This window comes from Rhinoraja longicauda, chromosome 14, assembly GCF_053455715.1.
Source record: "Rhinoraja longicauda isolate Sanriku21f chromosome 14, sRhiLon1.1, whole genome shotgun sequence".
Taxonomy (NCBI): Eukaryota; Metazoa; Chordata; class Chondrichthyes; order Rajiformes; family Arhynchobatidae; genus Rhinoraja; species Rhinoraja longicauda.
In genome coordinates this window covers 13,100,439-13,119,376 of record NC_135966.1, presented here as the reverse complement: position 1 = coordinate 13,119,376, position 18,938 = coordinate 13,100,439, and the positions used below count along the sequence as shown (strand labels likewise).

The window sequence follows — 18,938 nt, the reverse complement described above, 5'->3', positions numbered from 1 at the left end:
CTGTGGTTGTCAAGTTTTAAGGAAATTCCAACAATGATGTTGTGGGAACCTTGCAGCAAGAGAATAGAATATGCCCAAATCTATTTGGGGGTAGGGGAGAGGGGTCTGGGTCGGGCGGTGGGGGAAGATAACATTGGGGAACGGTGAGGGAACATTGTCCCATATCCCTGTTTTTGCATTTCATGGAGGCAGGGGTAATGATGCTGTGGTTTGACATTGGATAAGTCTGGACCTGCAATGCATGTTCTCAGTTAGCACAACTAAATGCTAACAAGGCACGATTAAATCGTCTTTCTGTGGGTACTTCTGCATCATAGTGTAGTAATGTACAGTAAAGCACGGATAGTTAATAATGTTGTAAGCCTTGTATATCTGCTAACCAACACAACATGGAAAACTTGACTGACCTCCCCTACAAAAGGCCTACAATAGAGGGAATAAATCAGCCAACCAAGAACTACCTTTCCAAAGACAGAGCTTGAATTTGACCAAATGAAATAAATTCCTGACATTGGATTTCAACATTTTTGGTATTTGGAGTTTCATCACAGTTCACCTGGGAAAGGAAGTATGTTATGGTACCTGAACATATTTAGCAATTTTCTAGCCTGCATTCACAGAGGAAGTCTGTGAAATTAACGGCATGAATTATAAGCTATCTTTTTGGACTATGCAGATGAAAGATTTAGAAGGAAGCCCTGCATTAACAGATGACTGAAACATGCACCATCTGCATAAAGCAGAGATGGTTAGTAACTATGGTATTGTGTTTTATTTTGCATGACAACAGTTAATGTGATGCCCCAGTAATAACTGGCACCTGCGTTTGGAAAGGGTACACAATTAGAAGAAAAATAAAAGGATACAAAATCAGACATGGAAGTTGGGAGTACATAAAATCTTGGCGTTAGCCGCCATTACACCATGAAACTGGCAACAAATTCTGGAGTATTGCCAGGCACAGTTAAAAGAATGGATCTCTGGATGTTAGTAATTTGGTAGACGCCCCATTTTTGTTGTGCCATTTTCTCCATCTCCATCTTCAGAAATCAAAAACTGACTGGAAGTATAATTCTAAATAAAACTATTATTTGCTGCACTATTGGTATGTAGAATACAATTTAATTTCAAAATGAATAGGAGGGAATTACATTTACACAATCATTTCAGACAATGATTTTGAAGGCAGGGCTAAACGTACCTCAACTGCTCTGCCTGAACAGATGATAGTCATTGCCACCCTGATTCGCGAGGAAAAGGGATTTCTGTCATATATTGCTTTTGCATAAGCCATTAAGCCAAGTGAACACATGGATTTGTAATGTTTGTTTTCTTCCTGAAGGATCAGGGAGCTAGACTACACTTGTGACACTCATGGGTCTATGGGAACATGGAGCACCAGATGAGCTCTTTAACATATAAATACCGGGAGAAAAGATTTTTCCTGGCTAATGCCACATATGTAAGAAGATCACACGACTTATTACTTTCTGCCATATTTTGTCTGCTGTGCTACACTGACACTGAAAAAGCTTTTCACTGTACCTCCACACACGTGACAATAAACCTGGCTTTAGCGAACAAAGAACTACTTTCCTTGGTTCTTGCCTCTTACCATGCTCTGCTTCCTGAAACAGAGTGTTGTTATAATGACAGCTAGAGGACAAGAGAGCACTGTGAAGAACTCTATTTGTGTCCTTGAGATGTTTTGGTATCTGCTCCTGCGATGCCATACATCATATCCCAGCGAGGGTTGGATATTTTGACAATGCTGGCTGCATTGTACACGGTGTTCTGGCTAAATGGAACTCTGGCTTTACTGAAGCTCTTCAGGGAAAGAACTGGAGAAGACTGAGATGTAGGTGATGGTGGAATAGCTTCAGGCACATTATTGGCAGAGGAAGAACATTCAGCCAGATGGAGATGACTTGAAGCATTGTGTGGATGAGTTGATTGAGCACACAATGGTCTACCGGTTTTCTTGTGACCCTATTCCACAGGCTTCACAACGAGCCGGAAGGCAATAACTGGGGCAGTGAATGATCATGATGGTACCATCTTCCATTGGCATTAATCAGTAGGATTAATTGACTGAAGGCTACCATGCGTGTAATGTTCACAGTGGCCATGGTCAGATACAATGTCCAGATTGCACCAATTTGCACAGCATTAATTTTCCAATGTGAACGAAATTCAGTGTTTTCAACCCATTTATGCCGTATAAATCTGATTTCTATTCTTTGGATGTGTTTTGAAGGATGTGCTGAACCATAATTCTAGTTTAGCAAGCTCACTGACCCTTATGCCAATTTTAAGTGTATGGTTTATAATTCCTTTAGATAAATATGTCCAAACAGAGCAGGTTTGTGGGGTGGGTAGGCCTATTCTTATTTCTATTTCTTATATTGTGTTATTAAAATATAATAGATTTTAATTTTACATTAAAACTCTAAATGTTTAAATTTTCCACAGGTCTACTTGCTGAATTGATCCACTAATTTTTGATGTTGCAATACATTTTAATCCTATCTTTTTTCATAAAAAAGAAATAGCCAAGTTCTGTGTTATTCTATGGTATAATAGTATACCCCAGAGGATTCGTTATAAAACAAAATAATTGTGGATATAACGTCAGGGTTAAGTAGTTTCGGTGATTTGGGACAGGAAGGTTTTTAAAATTAATCTCTGTAAATATGAGATTCATTTGGGGAATCTCTGAAAACATGAGATCAAGTTGGGGAAGCATGGTAAAAGTTCCATTCTGGACTTCAATTTTAACTCTGGGTGGGTAGGTCTCTGGATAAATGATACAGAGTTAACTTTTTTCGGCTTTGCTACCCAGCCCTCTCACATTAGAATCTCATGGATGGGTTTTCCATCAAATTTTTTGCACAATGGGAAATTCAATTGTTTGGCTGGCAGGTTAAAGTGGAAATGTATATCTCAGAGGAACATCACTTTCGCCTCTGGCTCTGTTTTGTGTGTTGAGAAAAATAACTGATTTGGCATGTGCCAAAGCCAAGCTCCTGAACATGCTGAAAATGATCGGGTTGAAGAAGGAATTCTATTAAGCCATTTGAGGAAGAATATTTTAAACAAAACAAATCCAACAGGCATAAAGAGCGATTTCAATACTATTGGCTCCAGAAGCATCACCCCAAAACTTGTTTATGTTACAGTATGCATTTTAATTACCTCTCAGGTGTTTCAAGGGTTTTAAGGCTTTTATCTTGTCATATTCATTTTATCTCTTCCATAGAAGATGGAATTAATTATTCTCTTTTCTCCATGCCATCTGTTATCATCTAGTCCATGGACATATTGTGGGACCTCTCATTCTAAGTATAGACACGCATACAGCAGCATTTAACAACATTTGTCTCTCATTGTGGAAACGCTCAACATAACCTCTGTTGAAAAAAATCCCCATTCTAATTCCTTCCTTTCAGTTTATGCACAGATTCCATCAGTTCCTTGTAAGTACTTTCTATACAGGAGCAAGGAAATGCAGGTGCTTGTTTACAAAAAGGATACAAAATGCTGGAGTATCTTTGCGGGTCCTGCAGCATCTCTGGAGAACATGGATAGGTGACATTTCGGGTTGGGAAGCATCGCTTCCATTAGACTCTAAATGTCCCCTATCCATGTTCTCCAGAGATGCTGCCTGACCTGCTGAGATTCTCCAGCATTTTGCATCGTCCTTTCTGTATAGGACTAGCACATTAATTCTTGGCACCTTTGTCAGCAGAACAAAATAACACGCAAAGCGGTAATAGGACAAAAGCTAGAAACAGTAAATTCTCCAACTGTACAGTATTTTGAGCTATGGGATTCTATTAACTGAACGTTTATTACTTGCATCCTTCACATACCTCAAAAACAACCTCTATTCAAGATCCTTGACTTCCAAGCCTTCTCAGTTCATATCTCTTAAAGCACTGTCATGAGCTATGTCACTTCCAAGCATCAGCATTGAATTGGCAAGCCAAAGTTTTACTGAGTGGTTTTGTTACACAATTCACAACACTAAAATTACTTTGGGATAGTAATAATGTTATGGAACCCTGACTTAAATTGATTCACGAGGAAATGTTTTTGAACTGAGAAGGCTTGCATTGCGTCAGATCAAACGGTAAGTCAGTTTTCGTCCGGAACCTTTTTATGCATGAAGCACAGTGATATCACAAATTGTTTTCGGGTGAGCTCTCTGTGGCTGTACATTTAATTGTGATGCACTTAAGTGGGATATGGTGTAGACACCAAGGAAATAAAATTGCACTGCTGTAATTCCAAGAACAGGAACAAAACATTCACGTACCAGGAATAAGTGTGCAGAGCACTAAATCTCCAATAAGTACAGAAAATGCTGGTAACTCTCAGCAGATCAGGAAGACCATGTGGAAAGAGAACCAGAGTTAGCGTTTCAAATCCAGACCCTTTGTCAGAACTGGGAAAGAGAAAAAAAAAATTCTACAAATGCAAGGTGGGTTGGGTCGGGTGGATATGGAATGGGATAAAACAATGAGAATTTTGCTAAATTGAAGCCAGAATTGTCTTGTGGGTAAACTGATGCAAAATAATCTGGTTGATTGGAGAGAGAGAATCTGAGCAAAGGAACATGTAAGCTACAAAATGAGGACAGTGGGAGAGTGAGTACACAAAGGAACCTAAAAGTTGTGAAATACAGAACTGTAGGACATCCCTGGCAGGTCAGACTGTGTTGGAGAGAGAAAAACAGCTTTGGTTGATGTTCAATCAACCATTGAAATGCAGTGGTGGAAGCGAAATGAATAGGCTGATTCGGAAGATTAAAATGCATTGGATCCATGGTGACTTGGTAGTTTGAATTCAGAACTAGTTTACCTGCAGAAGACGAGGTTCGTGGGGGAAGGGTGTTATTCTGGCTGGTGGTCTGTGACCAGCAGTGTTCCGCAGAGATTAGTGCTGGGACCTCTGTAATATATATAAATGACTCGGACAAAAATGTGGACGGGTTGGTTGATAAGTTTGCAGACAACATAAAAATTGGCGGAGTTGCAGATAATGAAGAAGGCTGTCAAAGGATACAGCAGGATATAGATGTTACAGATCTGGGTGGAGAAATAATGCCAGGTGGAGTTTAATCTGGGAAAGTGTAAGGTATTGCAGTTTGGGAGGTCAAATGTAAGGGGAAAGTATACAGGACCCTCAACTGCAGAGGGACCTTGGCATCCAAGTCAATTGTTCGCTGAAACTAGCAACATAAGTAAATGGGGTGGTAAAGAAGGCGTATGGTATGCCTGCTTTCTTTGATTGGGGCATTAAGGATCAGAGTCTGGAAATCATGTTGCAGCTTCATAAAGCTTTGGTTACACCTCAGTTAGAGCATTGCGTGCAATTCTGGTAATCCTATTGCAGGAAGGATGCGGAGACGATGCAGAAGAGATTTACCAGGATGTCACAAAGTGCTGGAGGAAGTCGGGGTCAGGCAGCATCTTTGGAGGGAATGGATAGGCAATGATTCAGATCGGGACCCTTTTTCAGACATTTTAACAGGATGCCATCTGGATTAGAGAATATTAGCTATAGGCAGAAGTTGAACAAACTTGGATTGCTTTCAACATGATTGACGTTTATAAAAATTATGAGTGGCATCTCCCAGGATGGAAATATCAAATATGAGAGGGCATGATTTTAAGGTGAGAAGGAGAAAGTTTAAAGGAGATGTGTGGGGCAAATATTTTTGCATAGTGCTGCCAGGGGTAATGGCAATGGAACCCAATACAAGAATGACATTTAAGAGGCTTTTGGATAAGCAGATGAAATGGAGGGATATGGATCACATGCAAGCAGGAGGAATTAGTTTAAATTGGCATCTTGTTCAGCACCAAAGGGGCCATTCTTGTTCTGTACTGTTTTACGTTCTATGAATTCAACTTTTGTCATTTTCTGTGAAGCAGAGGCATTTGCAATTGATGTTTTAATAACTATAATTTTGCATTCAAGTAGATTGTGAGTTGTTAGTTTTTCGTCAGACTATTAGTCAGCATTTTTGAGTTGCACATTGGCATTTCTTATGAAATATTGATGGAAAATGCCTTCTTGATCTCTGCAGATTTAAGTAGGATTAGGTGGCCATGGGTTACATGTGTGACAACTTAATCCATGAAATAAATCAGCATTGCAGCAAATACTGCATCAAATGTTGTCATAAATTTCAAAGCTAATGTTAACAATTCTGTCTGCACAAAAAAAAGGAACACTTGATTGTATCTTGCATTATATCATAGATCTCCTGTTCTTGATTGCAGGTTATGATAGTAGTTGGTGGTCAGGCACCTAAAGCTATACAAAGCGTGGAATGCTATGATTTCAAAGAAGATCGTTGGAATCAAGTAGCAGAGCTGCCTTCAAGAAGATGCAGAGCTGGTAAGTATATTTACTGTCAATAAATCTATAATTCCATTAGGTCAGGAGCAATGTTATGACCATTTCAGTAATTTAGTTAAATGTCCTGAGTTGTGTTTCAGTGCTATAGGTATTTCATTATATTCCATCAACCAAGCTGGGCAATGATTTGTCCTCACATTTGCACTCCATTTAGTGACTGCATTTTAAAGTGATTGTTGCATATAGACAATAGACAATAGACAATAGGTGCAGGAGTAGGCCATTCAGCCCTTCGAGCCAGCACCGCCATTCAATGCGATCATGACTGATCACTATCAATCAGTACCCCGTTCCTGCCTTCTCCCCATACCCCCTCACTCCGCTATCCTTAAGAGCTCTATCCAGCTCTCTCTTGAAAGCATCCAACGAACTGGCCTCCACTGCCTTCTGAGGCAGAGAATTCCACACCTTCACCACCCTCTGACTGAAAAAGTTCTTCCTCATCTCCGTTCTAAATGGCCTACCCCTTATTCTCAAACTGTGGCCCCTTGTTCTGGACTCCCCCAACATTGGGAACATGTTATCTGCCTCTAATGTGTCCAATCCCCTAATTATCTTATATGTTTCGATAAGATCCCCCCTCATCCTTCTAAATTCCAGTGTATACAAGCCCAATCGCTCCAGCCTTTCAACATACGACAGTCCCGCCATTCCGGGAATTAATCTAGTGAACCTACGCTGCACGCCCTCCATAGCAAGAATATCCTTCCTCAAATTTGGAGACCAAAACTGCACACAGTACTCCAGGTGCGGTCTCACCAGGGCCCGGTACAACTGTAGAAGGACCTCTTTGCTCCTATACTCAACTCCTCTTGTTACGAAGGCCAACATTCCATTGGCTTTCTTCACTGCCTGCTGAACCTGCATGCTTCCTTTCATTGACTGATGCACTAGGACACCCAGATCTCGTTGAACTCCCCCTCCTCCTAACTTGACACCATTCAGATAATAATCTGCCTTTCTATTCTTACTTCCAAAGTGAATAACCTCACACTTATCTACATTAAACTGCATCTGCCATGTATCCGCCCACTCACACAACCTGTCCAAGTCACCCTGCAGCCTTATTGCATCTTCCTCACAATTCACACTACCCCCCAACTTAGTATCATCTGCAAATTTGCTAATGATGCAGTGTAAAATAATTCTGAAATGAGATGTAGCCTCGTGAAAGAAAATATTTATTTATCTCTCTTTGTGCACATTTTGTGTAATGCTGTTTAGATTCATGGTAGTTCACTGATATCGCAAATTTCTATAAACAGAGTATGTTTACTGTTAAAATTCATTTAACAAAATAGCTTGCATTGTGTACCAATACAGCAGGAGTCTGCTAAGAAAACTATGCAATATTCTCACAATTAAAACATTTAATCAGAACAAATGGAAAAAATAAGACAAATTGCAATATCTTGAGAACACATAAAGAAACTGCAGTATTTTATATTCAGCAATTAGTTTACTTGCCCTGTTTCATTGTTTGTCTCCCCAGGTGTTGTGTACATGAGTGGCCGTGTTTATGCTGTAGGAGGATTCAATGGGTCTTTGAGAGTTCGGACTGTGGATGTGTATGATGCAGTTAAAGATCTGTGGACATCCATTGCCAGTATGCAGGAGAGACGGAGTACTCTTGGAGCAGCAGTGTTAAATGATCTGCTCTATGCTGTGGGTGGATTTGATGGGAGTACAGGTAAAACTGGACATCATTGAAATACCAACACAGATTTAAAAAAAATCTAGTTCACCATCTAGTTTTTTCTCATTTTACAATTCTGTTTAATGGTTAAAATTACATGTCCAGGTGTATTTTAAATGCTGCAATAGTACCTGTCTCAACTACCTCCTCTGGCAGCTTGTTCCCAGTACCACCACCCTCCGAGTAGAAAAAGTTGCCCCTCGGGTTCCTTGCTCCTGTCACCTTAAATCTATGTCCTCCGGTTGTTGATTCCTCTACCCTGGATAAAAGTCTCTATGTATTCCCAATCTATTTCCTTCATGATTTTATACACCACCATAGGATCACCCCTCAGCCTCCTGCACTGCAAGGAATAAAGTCTTCACCTGCCCAACCTCTTCCTATAGATCTGGCCCTCGAGTCCTGGCAGCATTCTCGTAAATCGTTTCTGAACTCTTTCTAGCTTAATAACATCCTATGGCAAAATGACCAAGACTGAACACATTACTCCTAATGTAGCATCACCAACTTTAATTTTACATGCCAACATCTATACTCAATACGATGACTGATGAAGGACTAACAACCAAAAGCCTTCATTACCACCCTATCTACCTGTGATGCCGCTTTCAAGGAACCATGTACTTGTTCTTTTATATCTAGATCCTTTACTGCATTTTCAAGAAAATATAACATCTTGCTTAAGTGTTTTGGAGGCAGGCAGATGGGATGGTTTGGAAGAAGGGTGCAGGTTATCCTTAGTATCCTGGTCAATATCTACTTCAAACATCAATTTAACTATTTGTTGCTGTTTGCAGGAATTTGATGTGCTTTCCACATCCTGTGTTTCTTATAATCATGGATGCACTTCAGAAATTTCTCTTTGACTGCAGAGTACCCGAGGTTGTGAAAGATGTTGCAGGTCCCTTCCAGGTTGCAGTAGGGTTCTGTTTTTAAGTCGCAGATTGACAGATTCTTGATTAGTAAGGGTGTCAGGGTTTATGAGGAGAAGGCGGGAGAATAGGGTTGAAAGGGAAAGATAGATCAGCCATGATTAAATGGCAGAATAGACTTGATGGGCCGAATGGCTGAATTCTGCTCCTATATGAACTTATGATCTGTTCGTGTCCCAACAGTTTGCAAGTTGGAATTGCGGCCACAAACTGATTTCCATCACAACAGAAGGTGCCTGCCGAGATGCTTGTCTCGTAGGGATAGCATGGAGAAGCATTTTTAATCTTGTTATTACATTCTTAAATTGAAGCTGATATTACCAAATTTAGAGAAAGCCTATGTTCATAATAATAATAATCAGAATCGTACTTTACTAGCCAAGTATGTTTTGCAACATACGAGGAATTTGATTTGCCATAGTCATACCAATAAAAAGCAACAAGACAGACAAAATACATTTTAACATAAACATCCACCACAGGGACTCCTCCACATTCCTCACTGATAAAGGCGAAAAAAATGTTTAATCTCTTCCCTTCTTTGTCCCCCTCGGTCGGGGGCCTCGAGCCTTCTGTTGACGGAATGATCTTGGCTCCCTTAGCTCCACATCGGGGCGATCAAGCTCCCGCATGGGGGGGATAGACAATAGACAATAGACAATAGGTGCAGGAGTAGGCCATTCAGCCCTTCGAGCCAGCACCGCCATTCAATGCGATCATGGCTGATCACTCTCAATCAGTACCCCGTTCCTGCCTTCTCCCCATACCCCCTCACTCCGCTATCCTTAAGAGCTCTATCCAGTTCTCTCTTGAAAGCATCCAACGAACTGGCCTCCACTGCCTTCTGAGGCAGAGAATTCCACACCTTCACCACTCTCTGACTGAAAAAGTTCTTCCTCATCTCCGTTCTAAATGGCCTACCCCTTATTCTTAAACTGTGGCCCCTTGTGCTGGACTCCCCCAACATTGGGAACATGTTATCTGCCTCTAATGTGTCCAATCCCCTAATTATCTTATATGTTTCAATAAGATCCCCCCTCATCCGTCTAAATTCCAGTGTATACAAGCCCAATCGCTCCAGCCTTTCAACATACGACAATCCCGACATTCCGGGAATTAACCTAGTGAACCTACGCTGCACGCCCTCAATAGCAAGAATATCCTTCCTCAAATTTGGAGACCAAAACTGCACACAGTACTCCAGGTGCGGTCTCACCAGGGCCCGGATCTCAGCTCCCCCACTCCGGGCGATCGGACCCCAGGGCTGGTCGAACCTCTTGCGACTTTGGAGCTTCCCGACATCAGTCTCTGCCCGAGACTGTGAGCTCCTCAATGTTGAAATACGCAGGCGATCCCAAGCGTCGATCCCAAGCAAGGGATTGCACGCTCTGATGGTATGTCCACGGTCCCGCGGTGGGGCTCAAAGTCAGTCTCGAGCAAGGCCTCCAGCTCCATGATATTAGGCCGCAGAGCGACTGGAGATACAATCCAGAAAACAATCGCATCTCCACATAAAACAAACCAGAGAACATTAACACATACTTTTAAAACACACTAAAAATAATAAAAAAAGACAAAAAGCCATCACTGATGAACCCACCCGGTTGGGCTGTTAATAAAAATTTAATATTTTTTACTGCAGACACATTTTTAAATATGATTGATGGTTTAAAAAAGACCAACTGCTGCTGGCCCAGATGGTGTGTGTCTCATTCTGATTCATAAAATGGACATCATAATGTTAATTAGAATGTATTCTTCCTGGGTTCGATGTGGCAACATTCCAACGAACGTCAAGAATTGTCACCTGCAGCCCCAAAGCAGCCGGCAAATCCATCCCGCCAGTCTCACAACTGCTTGTTCTTATGCACATCCTGTACACAAGTCATGTGTTTGTAGATTGGGGATGACCTGTGTATAAATGTAGTTGTAAATATTGCAGGAGGACAGATCTGAATAAATGTCAATGGTATTGTAACCTCAGAGCTGATCATGCTTCCTGTATTTCTGCACTCAAGTTACTCCAACTAGGTATTGTTTCTCCACTTTAGTGCAAGCAAAGTCTTCTTGCAAAATGCAGCATTTTCTAACTAGGTTAGGATAGTGGTCGAAGGAGCATCCGAAGATTTGTTATTATGTTTGTTATTTTTTTAAGTTAGAAACCTATGAACGAACGTCAATAATGTCAATTAAATGATAATGTTGTGTAATTGCCCAGGTGAGAGAAGCTACTTGGCATAGCTACAACTAATCTAACATTAATTTGCATTAGCCTTCTCCTTCGTCTGTCTGAAGGTTGAAGAGTGAATGTCCAGGGTGAAAATGGTCTTTGATTACGTTGGCTGCTTTCCCGAGGCAGCGTGGTGTAGATGGAGTTGATGGGGGGTGGGGTGGGTAGATGGATTGTGTGTGTGTTTGTGTCTGCGTGTGTGTCTCTCTCTCTGATGGTCTGTGATTTCATGACTCTTCCCTCTCTTTTGTGGTCTTAATTGCAAATGTAACCATTTAATGGAGATCTTATATGGAAGAGCCCATGACATTTAAATATCAGACATGCACACACTGAAAATTATACATAATTTCTTAAACATTTAGAAGGAAAGCAGATTATCACTGGACATAGCATGCAGAATTATTATTCAGACAAAATAAGCTGAATCCAAAACTGTAAATCACCTCAAACGCCTATTCCAAGGATTGAGCATTCTTGAAATGCTTGCTCACCCCTATTAATGACTTTTTCACTTTTTTCCTGTCATCCCTGGAGTTGATGGGTGGGATTCTCTGTGTGTCTGTATTGTCTGTGATTTAATGGCTCTTCCCTCACTTTTGTCTAGTCTCAATTGCATTTAATAAATTGGTTAAATATTTCTTAAATGGAAGAAACAATGACATTTGAGTATCATACATGCACGCACTAACTTCGGGTAAATATAAATGATTTCTTAATTCCAATAGAAGGAAAACAGATTATCACTGAACATAGCATACAGAATTATTATTCAAAGTCAGCTGATTCCAAAAATGTCATTTACCTCAAATGAAATGCAAAATACGGACAATGCTGTAAGTCTGAAATGCAAACAAAAGATGCCAGTAATCCTCAGGCTTTATCCAAAGCCTAAAATCAAGTAAACGTTCCAGATCAGCAGAACTAGGAAAAATTAGTTATCCAAGGTTAAAGTGGAAGAGAAAATGAGGTGGCAAGGTTAGAATTGTGGTAGGATGAATGAAGGAGAGATTGAATGGCAAAAGGGAACTGTTGTGAGGCTAGAGTAGTTTGGTAATAGGAACGTGAAGAATCAAAAAGATGGAGACACACAAGATTGCAAATGCTGCAATCTTGCATTGAACCCAAAGTGTTGGAGTAACTCAGCAGGTCAGGCAGCATCTCTGGAGAACATGGATAGGTGACGTCTTGAGTCGGGACCTTTCTTCAGAGTATGAATGGTTATGACCCGAATCATCACCTATCCAGGTCCTCCAGAGCTGCTGCCTGACCCACTAAGTTACTCCAGCATTTTGTATTGTAATGAAAAAGATGGGTTGAGATGCAGAGTGCAAAGATCCATTTTGTGATTGTCTCACAATGCTATGCAAACTGTGGTTCTAACCAATGGATCCACAACATAACCAACCTCTACAGCTAAATCATTGCCACAATATTCTTATTCCTGATATACTCTTATTCATTAATCATATCATATCATATCATATATATACAGCCGGAAACAGGCCTTTTCGGCCCACCAAGTCCGTGCCGCCCAGCGATCCCCGTACATTAACACTATCCTACACCCACTAGGGACAATTTTTACATTTACCCAGCCAATTAACCTACATACCTGTACGTCTTTGGAGTGTGGGAGGAAACCGAAGATCTCGGAGAAAACCCACGCAGGTCACGGGGAGAACGTACAAACTCCTTACAGTGCAGCACCCGTAGTCAGGATCGAACCTGAGTCTCCGGCGCTGCATTCGCTGTAAAGCAGCAACTCTACCGCTGCGCTACCGTGCCGCCCGTATGTCTCGTGTGGTAAGAAATTAAGATGCCTTTTAATGTTTGTGTTACTGTTCTGAGAGTAAGGTGATTGTACCATTTTCTTCTTGTTAAATAGGGTTATCATCAGTGGAGGCTTATAATTACAAAATAAAGGAATGGTTTTTTGTGGCACCCATGAACACAAGGAGAAGTAGTGTCGGTGTTGGAGTTGTGGAAGGTAAGAAAACAATTACTTTGTTTATAGGTCTTTTGGTTTTTAAACAGAATGCTGGTCCCAGCTGTTACCCTCCAAATAAAATAATGAATAACACAAAGCCTATTTGTTGGCCAGATTTGAGTCTTGGCCTCTGTTTTATAGTTTGGAAATAGACATTTTTAACCTTGGATGCAAGTTCACGCATTTGTAGTGATTTCTTTCGTAACAAGAAATGTGTTTACATAAAAAATAACTGAATGCATCATTTGTTGCATGCTGACGTTTGGTTTATTTGAATATTATTCTCTTCACAGTTTTTTTTTTTAAGCGGCCTGTTCTCCTGATGGCTGTACGTTAATTGTGTGCCCATTTCCCTTATCACTTTCCTGTTGCATGCTAAGAATGTGTTTTTCTTAAATGAGGATGTTTCTGGATATTCTTCCACTGGCATGCTGGTGCAAAAACAAATCCATCGACAATACAGCCGATGGAACACACACCATGCATTGTACTGGAGCATGCTTTGTTGGAGTAAACCGGATGTGGCTTTCACATAGATTGACCTGATATATGAGGATGTCCAACAGTATCTTCACTTGGAAGTATTTCTTGATTGTCTCATTTTGTGTTTGATATTCTTTTCTCTTAAAACATGTGATACCTCATCTTTTAGCTGGAGAGCAGAGACTACTGGAAACCATTTTTGCCCATTTTCGTTTGGATGCCACACATATAAGTGGGAGGAATAAGGCTTTGTTTTTAATGAGAATTCACATTGTCCATGTACAAGACTTAATTTGGCAATGGTTGTGATAAACAGTGTAATTGTACCATGTACATGTCAAAAGCAGCAGCATTTTACCAACTCCAAAATAGAAGTAATCTCAATGCAGGATTATCAGCATAAACTTATACTAACGATGTGTCAGACTGTCAATCTTCATAAGGGACATAACCATCCTGTTACCAAATAATTTAAACAATGTGATGAGATAGTACTGAGAATAAACCTCATTGTCCTTTTGTTTTGCAATTTCTGTCCTTAATTCTTGCCTTTTTAAATCAGGAATATTTTTAAGATACAAAGTTCATGGGTTCATGAATGTTTTTGAAATAAATAACTCCATGTTGACTTTTGAGTTTGTGATGATTGGTGTGGTACTTATTGCTGGGTGGGCAGGAGAGGAGGTAATTGAATTGTGTACTCATTTTAAATAACATTTAGTGTACAAACATCCATACGTATTAAATCTCTTGATCTGTTTATCTCTACTTAATTATTTTCCCCCTATATTATTTTTACTCCCTCTCTCTGCCACTTTCTGAATTCATCACTCACTTTTGTAAAACCAATATTGAATGAGAAAAAACATAAAATGTAACAATGTTCCACAAGTTGCATGTTTTGATTGTTAATGCATCCTCTCTCTCCCCAGGCAGGTTGTATGCAGTGGGTGGCTATGATGGAGCATCACGCCAGTGTCTCAGTACTGTTGAAGCTTACAATCCAGTTAGCAACGAATGGACGTATGTTTCGGATATGAGCACGCGTCGAAGTGGAGCAGGTTTGAAAGGATTTATTTGTTGATGCTATCTTAACTTTCTGTTTTCATTTTGAAAATAATCAAATTTGATCTTTCAAAATACGAGACTGAAAATTTTAACTTTCAAACTAAATTTATGTTGTATAATAGGGAGAAACATTGTTAAACATTTATTAAGAATTAATAAGTCACCATTTTCTAGCTATTCCTTATCAATTTGAAGAACAATTATAGAAATTGTGCTTAAAAATAATAAATTACTTAAGTTCATCTGTACAACAATTCAATTTCAATCCATCATATAAAACTCATTTACTGTTTTGTAATCTTTCTAATACCTTTAATTACGTTTTATTCTTAGTCCTTTCCATGCTGCATAGCTTGTAATTTTGAGCATCTTCCATGATGACTGTATAAATGTCTTGTTTCAGTTGCTTCATGACACCTAATGTAGTTTAGTCATGGTTCTTACTCTGGCATCATTGATCTTGCCTTGACACTCGTTCAGTGTGTACAAAAAAAACAAGAAAAAAGGTAGACAAAGTGTTGAATTAACTCGGAGGGTCAGGCAGCATGTTTGGATGACATGGATAGGTGACGTTTCAGGTCGGCACTCTTCAGACAGTAGAAAGGAGGGGTGAAAGCTGGAAGAGAGTGTGTTTGTCAAACTTGTTGCTAACTTTTCATCTTTTCTGGAATCTTTCCAATCCGGATTCTGCATATAGCTCAGGACAGAAACAGCTCCTTTCAAAGTTACAAGTAACATCCAATGTGACACGGACTATGGAAAACAATCCATTCTCCTTGACTAGTTTTGACATTGTTGTCATTACCATTTTCCCCCACTCCTCTTCATCACCCAAGTACATATACAAACTTTTCAAAGTTAGTTATCAAATTTTATGGGGATCTCTTTCTGCTTTTTGAGGACTACATCTGGTGTTCACTAGCGATCTGTCCTTGGACTTCAAGCACTGGCATGTTTTCTATGCCCTCAATTCCATTTTACATCTGCATGTTTTTCTTTCATGATATCATCCAAAAAGATTCCAATATGTAGAATGAGAAGAGCCAGCAGGTTCTTGCCATTAACCAACTTGACTGCTCCACTATCTCTTTCTTGGACTGTGTGTCCAACATCCAGTGCTGAATGATCAGAAATTTCCTTCAGACTGAAGCCATCTTCTTATAATGGCACAGAAGGTGAGCATTAGCTCCATCGGTTCCACACTGGCTCCCTGCAGAGCAATCCCCATCAGTCCCATTCCCCCTTTATCCCAGTAGCCCAGCAGCATCGTCACTCTCACAAGGCCTCAGGTGGTAAATTACAGTAGCCAGGAAACGTGCTTGTTACAGGAGATCAGCTCACAAGGTCAGATTTGAACTCGGGGGCAGCAGAAGCAATGTCTGTGCCACACTACGTCAATTATACAGTGCTGCAATCATTGTGCACCCTACCCTCTCAATCCCTTGCCACTAAATTCTTATTCTTGTGGCAACTGTGTGGAGGCTGAAGCAGATTATTTGTAACTTTAGCGCTGTATTTGATCTGACCATTGATCTGATCTGCATTTCAAACCACATACATCTGCAATATTTATTCATGGCATTGTTGCAGTATAGATAGAAAATTACAAAGCTTTGAATAGATTAAGATAGTGATAAGGCTGTGGCAAAAGGATTTTGGCGTGGTTAAATAATTTAAAAAATCTCATGGATTGCTGCTCATTTAATTGCTGACTGGAACATAATGGATGAAATTATAGTGCAAAGATATAAAGCCTGTTCACGCTACACATGAGTAGTTTTGGATTTCACACCTTGGGGATAAGTATGTGTCTTAGACAGAGCACATGGTAGATTTACAAGAAACCTTGCATTCTCTGGAATTTAAAGTGGTTTGTTTGAAGTTAAAGAGGGCTGAGGAGGGTACATGGGGCAAAACCGATTTGTTTGGATGTGCAGTCCAAGATTCGGGAACATAGAATAAAAATCTGAGTGGGGAAAGGTGGAATTGAACTTACTAAACACTTCTATATGTAAAAGATGGTAGAGATTTGTGTGTTTCTGCTGCTGATGCTTGGTCATTGATAATTTTATATCCAAGATAGATGCTTTTTTTGTTAACGTGCTATTAAGGGGTGTGCAGACAGCTTTCTATGTCTCTAGATCTAGAAAGTTGAATGATTAGCACCCTTTCTGCATATATCACGCTGAAATGGTTTTGGCCGAGTGTAGATTACACTGGTGATAAATTTTGGTTAAAATTACACCCAACTCAAATTTGGATAGAGCAGTTCTCTGCACATCAATGTACAAAGCTACCTATCACTTGAATGCTGTTGCCTCACTCCCTCCCCTACCCACTCCCCCCCCCCCCAGCTCTTTATACTGGCTACTTTACCCCAACTCTAGTTGAAGGGTCTTAACCTGAAACGCTGACCTTCCATTTCCCTCCACAGAAGCTGTGTGACCTGAATTATTCCAGATGTTCTTTGATTTGCTCCAAATTCCAACATCTGTAGTCTTCTGTGCTTCTGTTATCGTAGCAGATATGTTCCCAGTAAGCTATGCAGATTCAGCTGGTCATAGTTGAGACTAGGGCATGTGTTGGGGTTAGCCTCAGTTTACTGGGGTGGAGTGAGGAGAAATGATCTTTGGAGAAAAAGAATAGCCACTGAAGTTAGCTTACTGTTACTTAACAAGGTCGGTGGGAAATGATCATGAGTGGGGAATGAACGACTACTGATATATATGGGAATACAGCCCAGCAGGAGAGTTCGAGAAGCAAAGGACAGCCCAGACTCCAGAACAATAAAAGGGCATCTTATGATAAGCTCATAGTTTACTGCCAGAATTGAGTATGAGTATATTTTCCAGAGAAGAAAGTGAATATTTTAACGATTCTTTGTGTTTAAAACAGGGGTTGGTGTTCTAAACGGTCAGTTATATGCAACAGGAGGTCATGATGGACCTTTGGTGAGGAAAAGTGTAGAAGTGTTTGACCCGTCGACAAACACTTGGAGACAAGTGGCAGACATGAACATGTGTCGGAGGAATGCAGGTAGGTATCTAATTAAATTCAGTATTTTATTTTGAATCTAAAAGTAACATGTGTTTTAAGCTAAAGTTCTTTAATTTTACAGGTGTGTGTGCTGTAAATGGATTTTTGTATGTTATTGGAGGGGATGATGGCTCTTGTAATCTAGCGTCTGTGGAATTCTATAACTCTGTAACGGACAAGTGGACGCTATTACCAACCAATATGAGCACTGGAAGAAGCTATGCAGGTAACGTTGTTACAGGTTTGTAACTGAGGCCATTCTGAAGTACAAGCTAAGGAGTTGTACAAGATAGACACAAAGTGCTGAAGTAACTCAGCGGGTCAGGCAGCATCTCTGGAGAAAAAGGATGGGTGTCGATTCAGGCCAGGACCCTTCTTCAGACTGTATCAAGAGGGATCTAATGTGGAGAGCTGAGGAACTGGTTAAACGAATAGTGGGGGGGAAGGGGAAGTCCCGACTCGAAATGTCACCCATCTTTTTCTTCTAGAGATGCTGCGTGACACACTAATTTACTCTAGCACCAGTCTATCTTTGGTTAAACCAGCATCTGTAGTTGTTTGTTTCTACATAAGGAGTTGTACATTTTTTTAAGCTAAATTTTGCAGCAGGTCAGTGTTAAGAGATCCAGTTAATGAAGGTGCCTAGAGACTGGGATAGGAGCTGGCAAATCATCGCCCCTTGCACTCCACTCCATGTCCCGATCCCCTGAGAATCGGTATCACCAGTACTACCCGATTGAAGGCGCCTCCAGGCCCGCAGAAGCAAGCACTCCTCTGGGCTCCAAATGACCGGGAAAAATCACCTGTACTCATTTTAGTTTAGTTTAGAGATACTGCGCGGAAACAGGCCCTTCGGCCCACAGGGTCCGCACCCCGCACACTAATAGTATCCTACACACACTAGAGACAATTTTTGCCAAACCAATTAACCTGCAAACCTGTACGTTTTTGGAGTGTAGGAGAAAACCGGAGACCCCGGAGAAAATTCATGCAGGTCACGGGGTGAACATAGAAACTCCGTATAGACAAGCACTCATGGTCAGGATCGACCCTGGGTTTCTGGCGCTGTAAGGC

General features: G+C 40.5%; 1 protein-coding gene across 3 annotated transcripts in view; it reads left to right on the top strand.

Moving 5' to 3' along the window:
- LOC144600062 (kelch-like protein 3) overlaps positions 1-18,938 on the top strand; it is an 80,346-nt gene that overhangs the window by 57,365 nt on the left and 4,043 nt on the right. For all 3 annotated transcript variants that reach the window (XM_078411432.1, XM_078411429.1, XM_078411430.1), the window contains 6 exons: positions 6,291-6,408; positions 7,922-8,119; positions 13,176-13,277; positions 14,693-14,821; positions 17,724-17,864; positions 17,947-18,090. In XM_078411432.1, the coding sequence (XP_078267558.1) occupies positions 6,291-6,408; positions 7,922-8,119; positions 13,176-13,277; positions 14,693-14,821; positions 17,724-17,864; positions 17,947-18,090 (832 nt within the window). The remainder of the gene's footprint in view (positions 1-6,290; positions 6,409-7,921; positions 8,120-13,175; positions 13,278-14,692; positions 14,822-17,723; positions 17,865-17,946; positions 18,091-18,938) is intronic.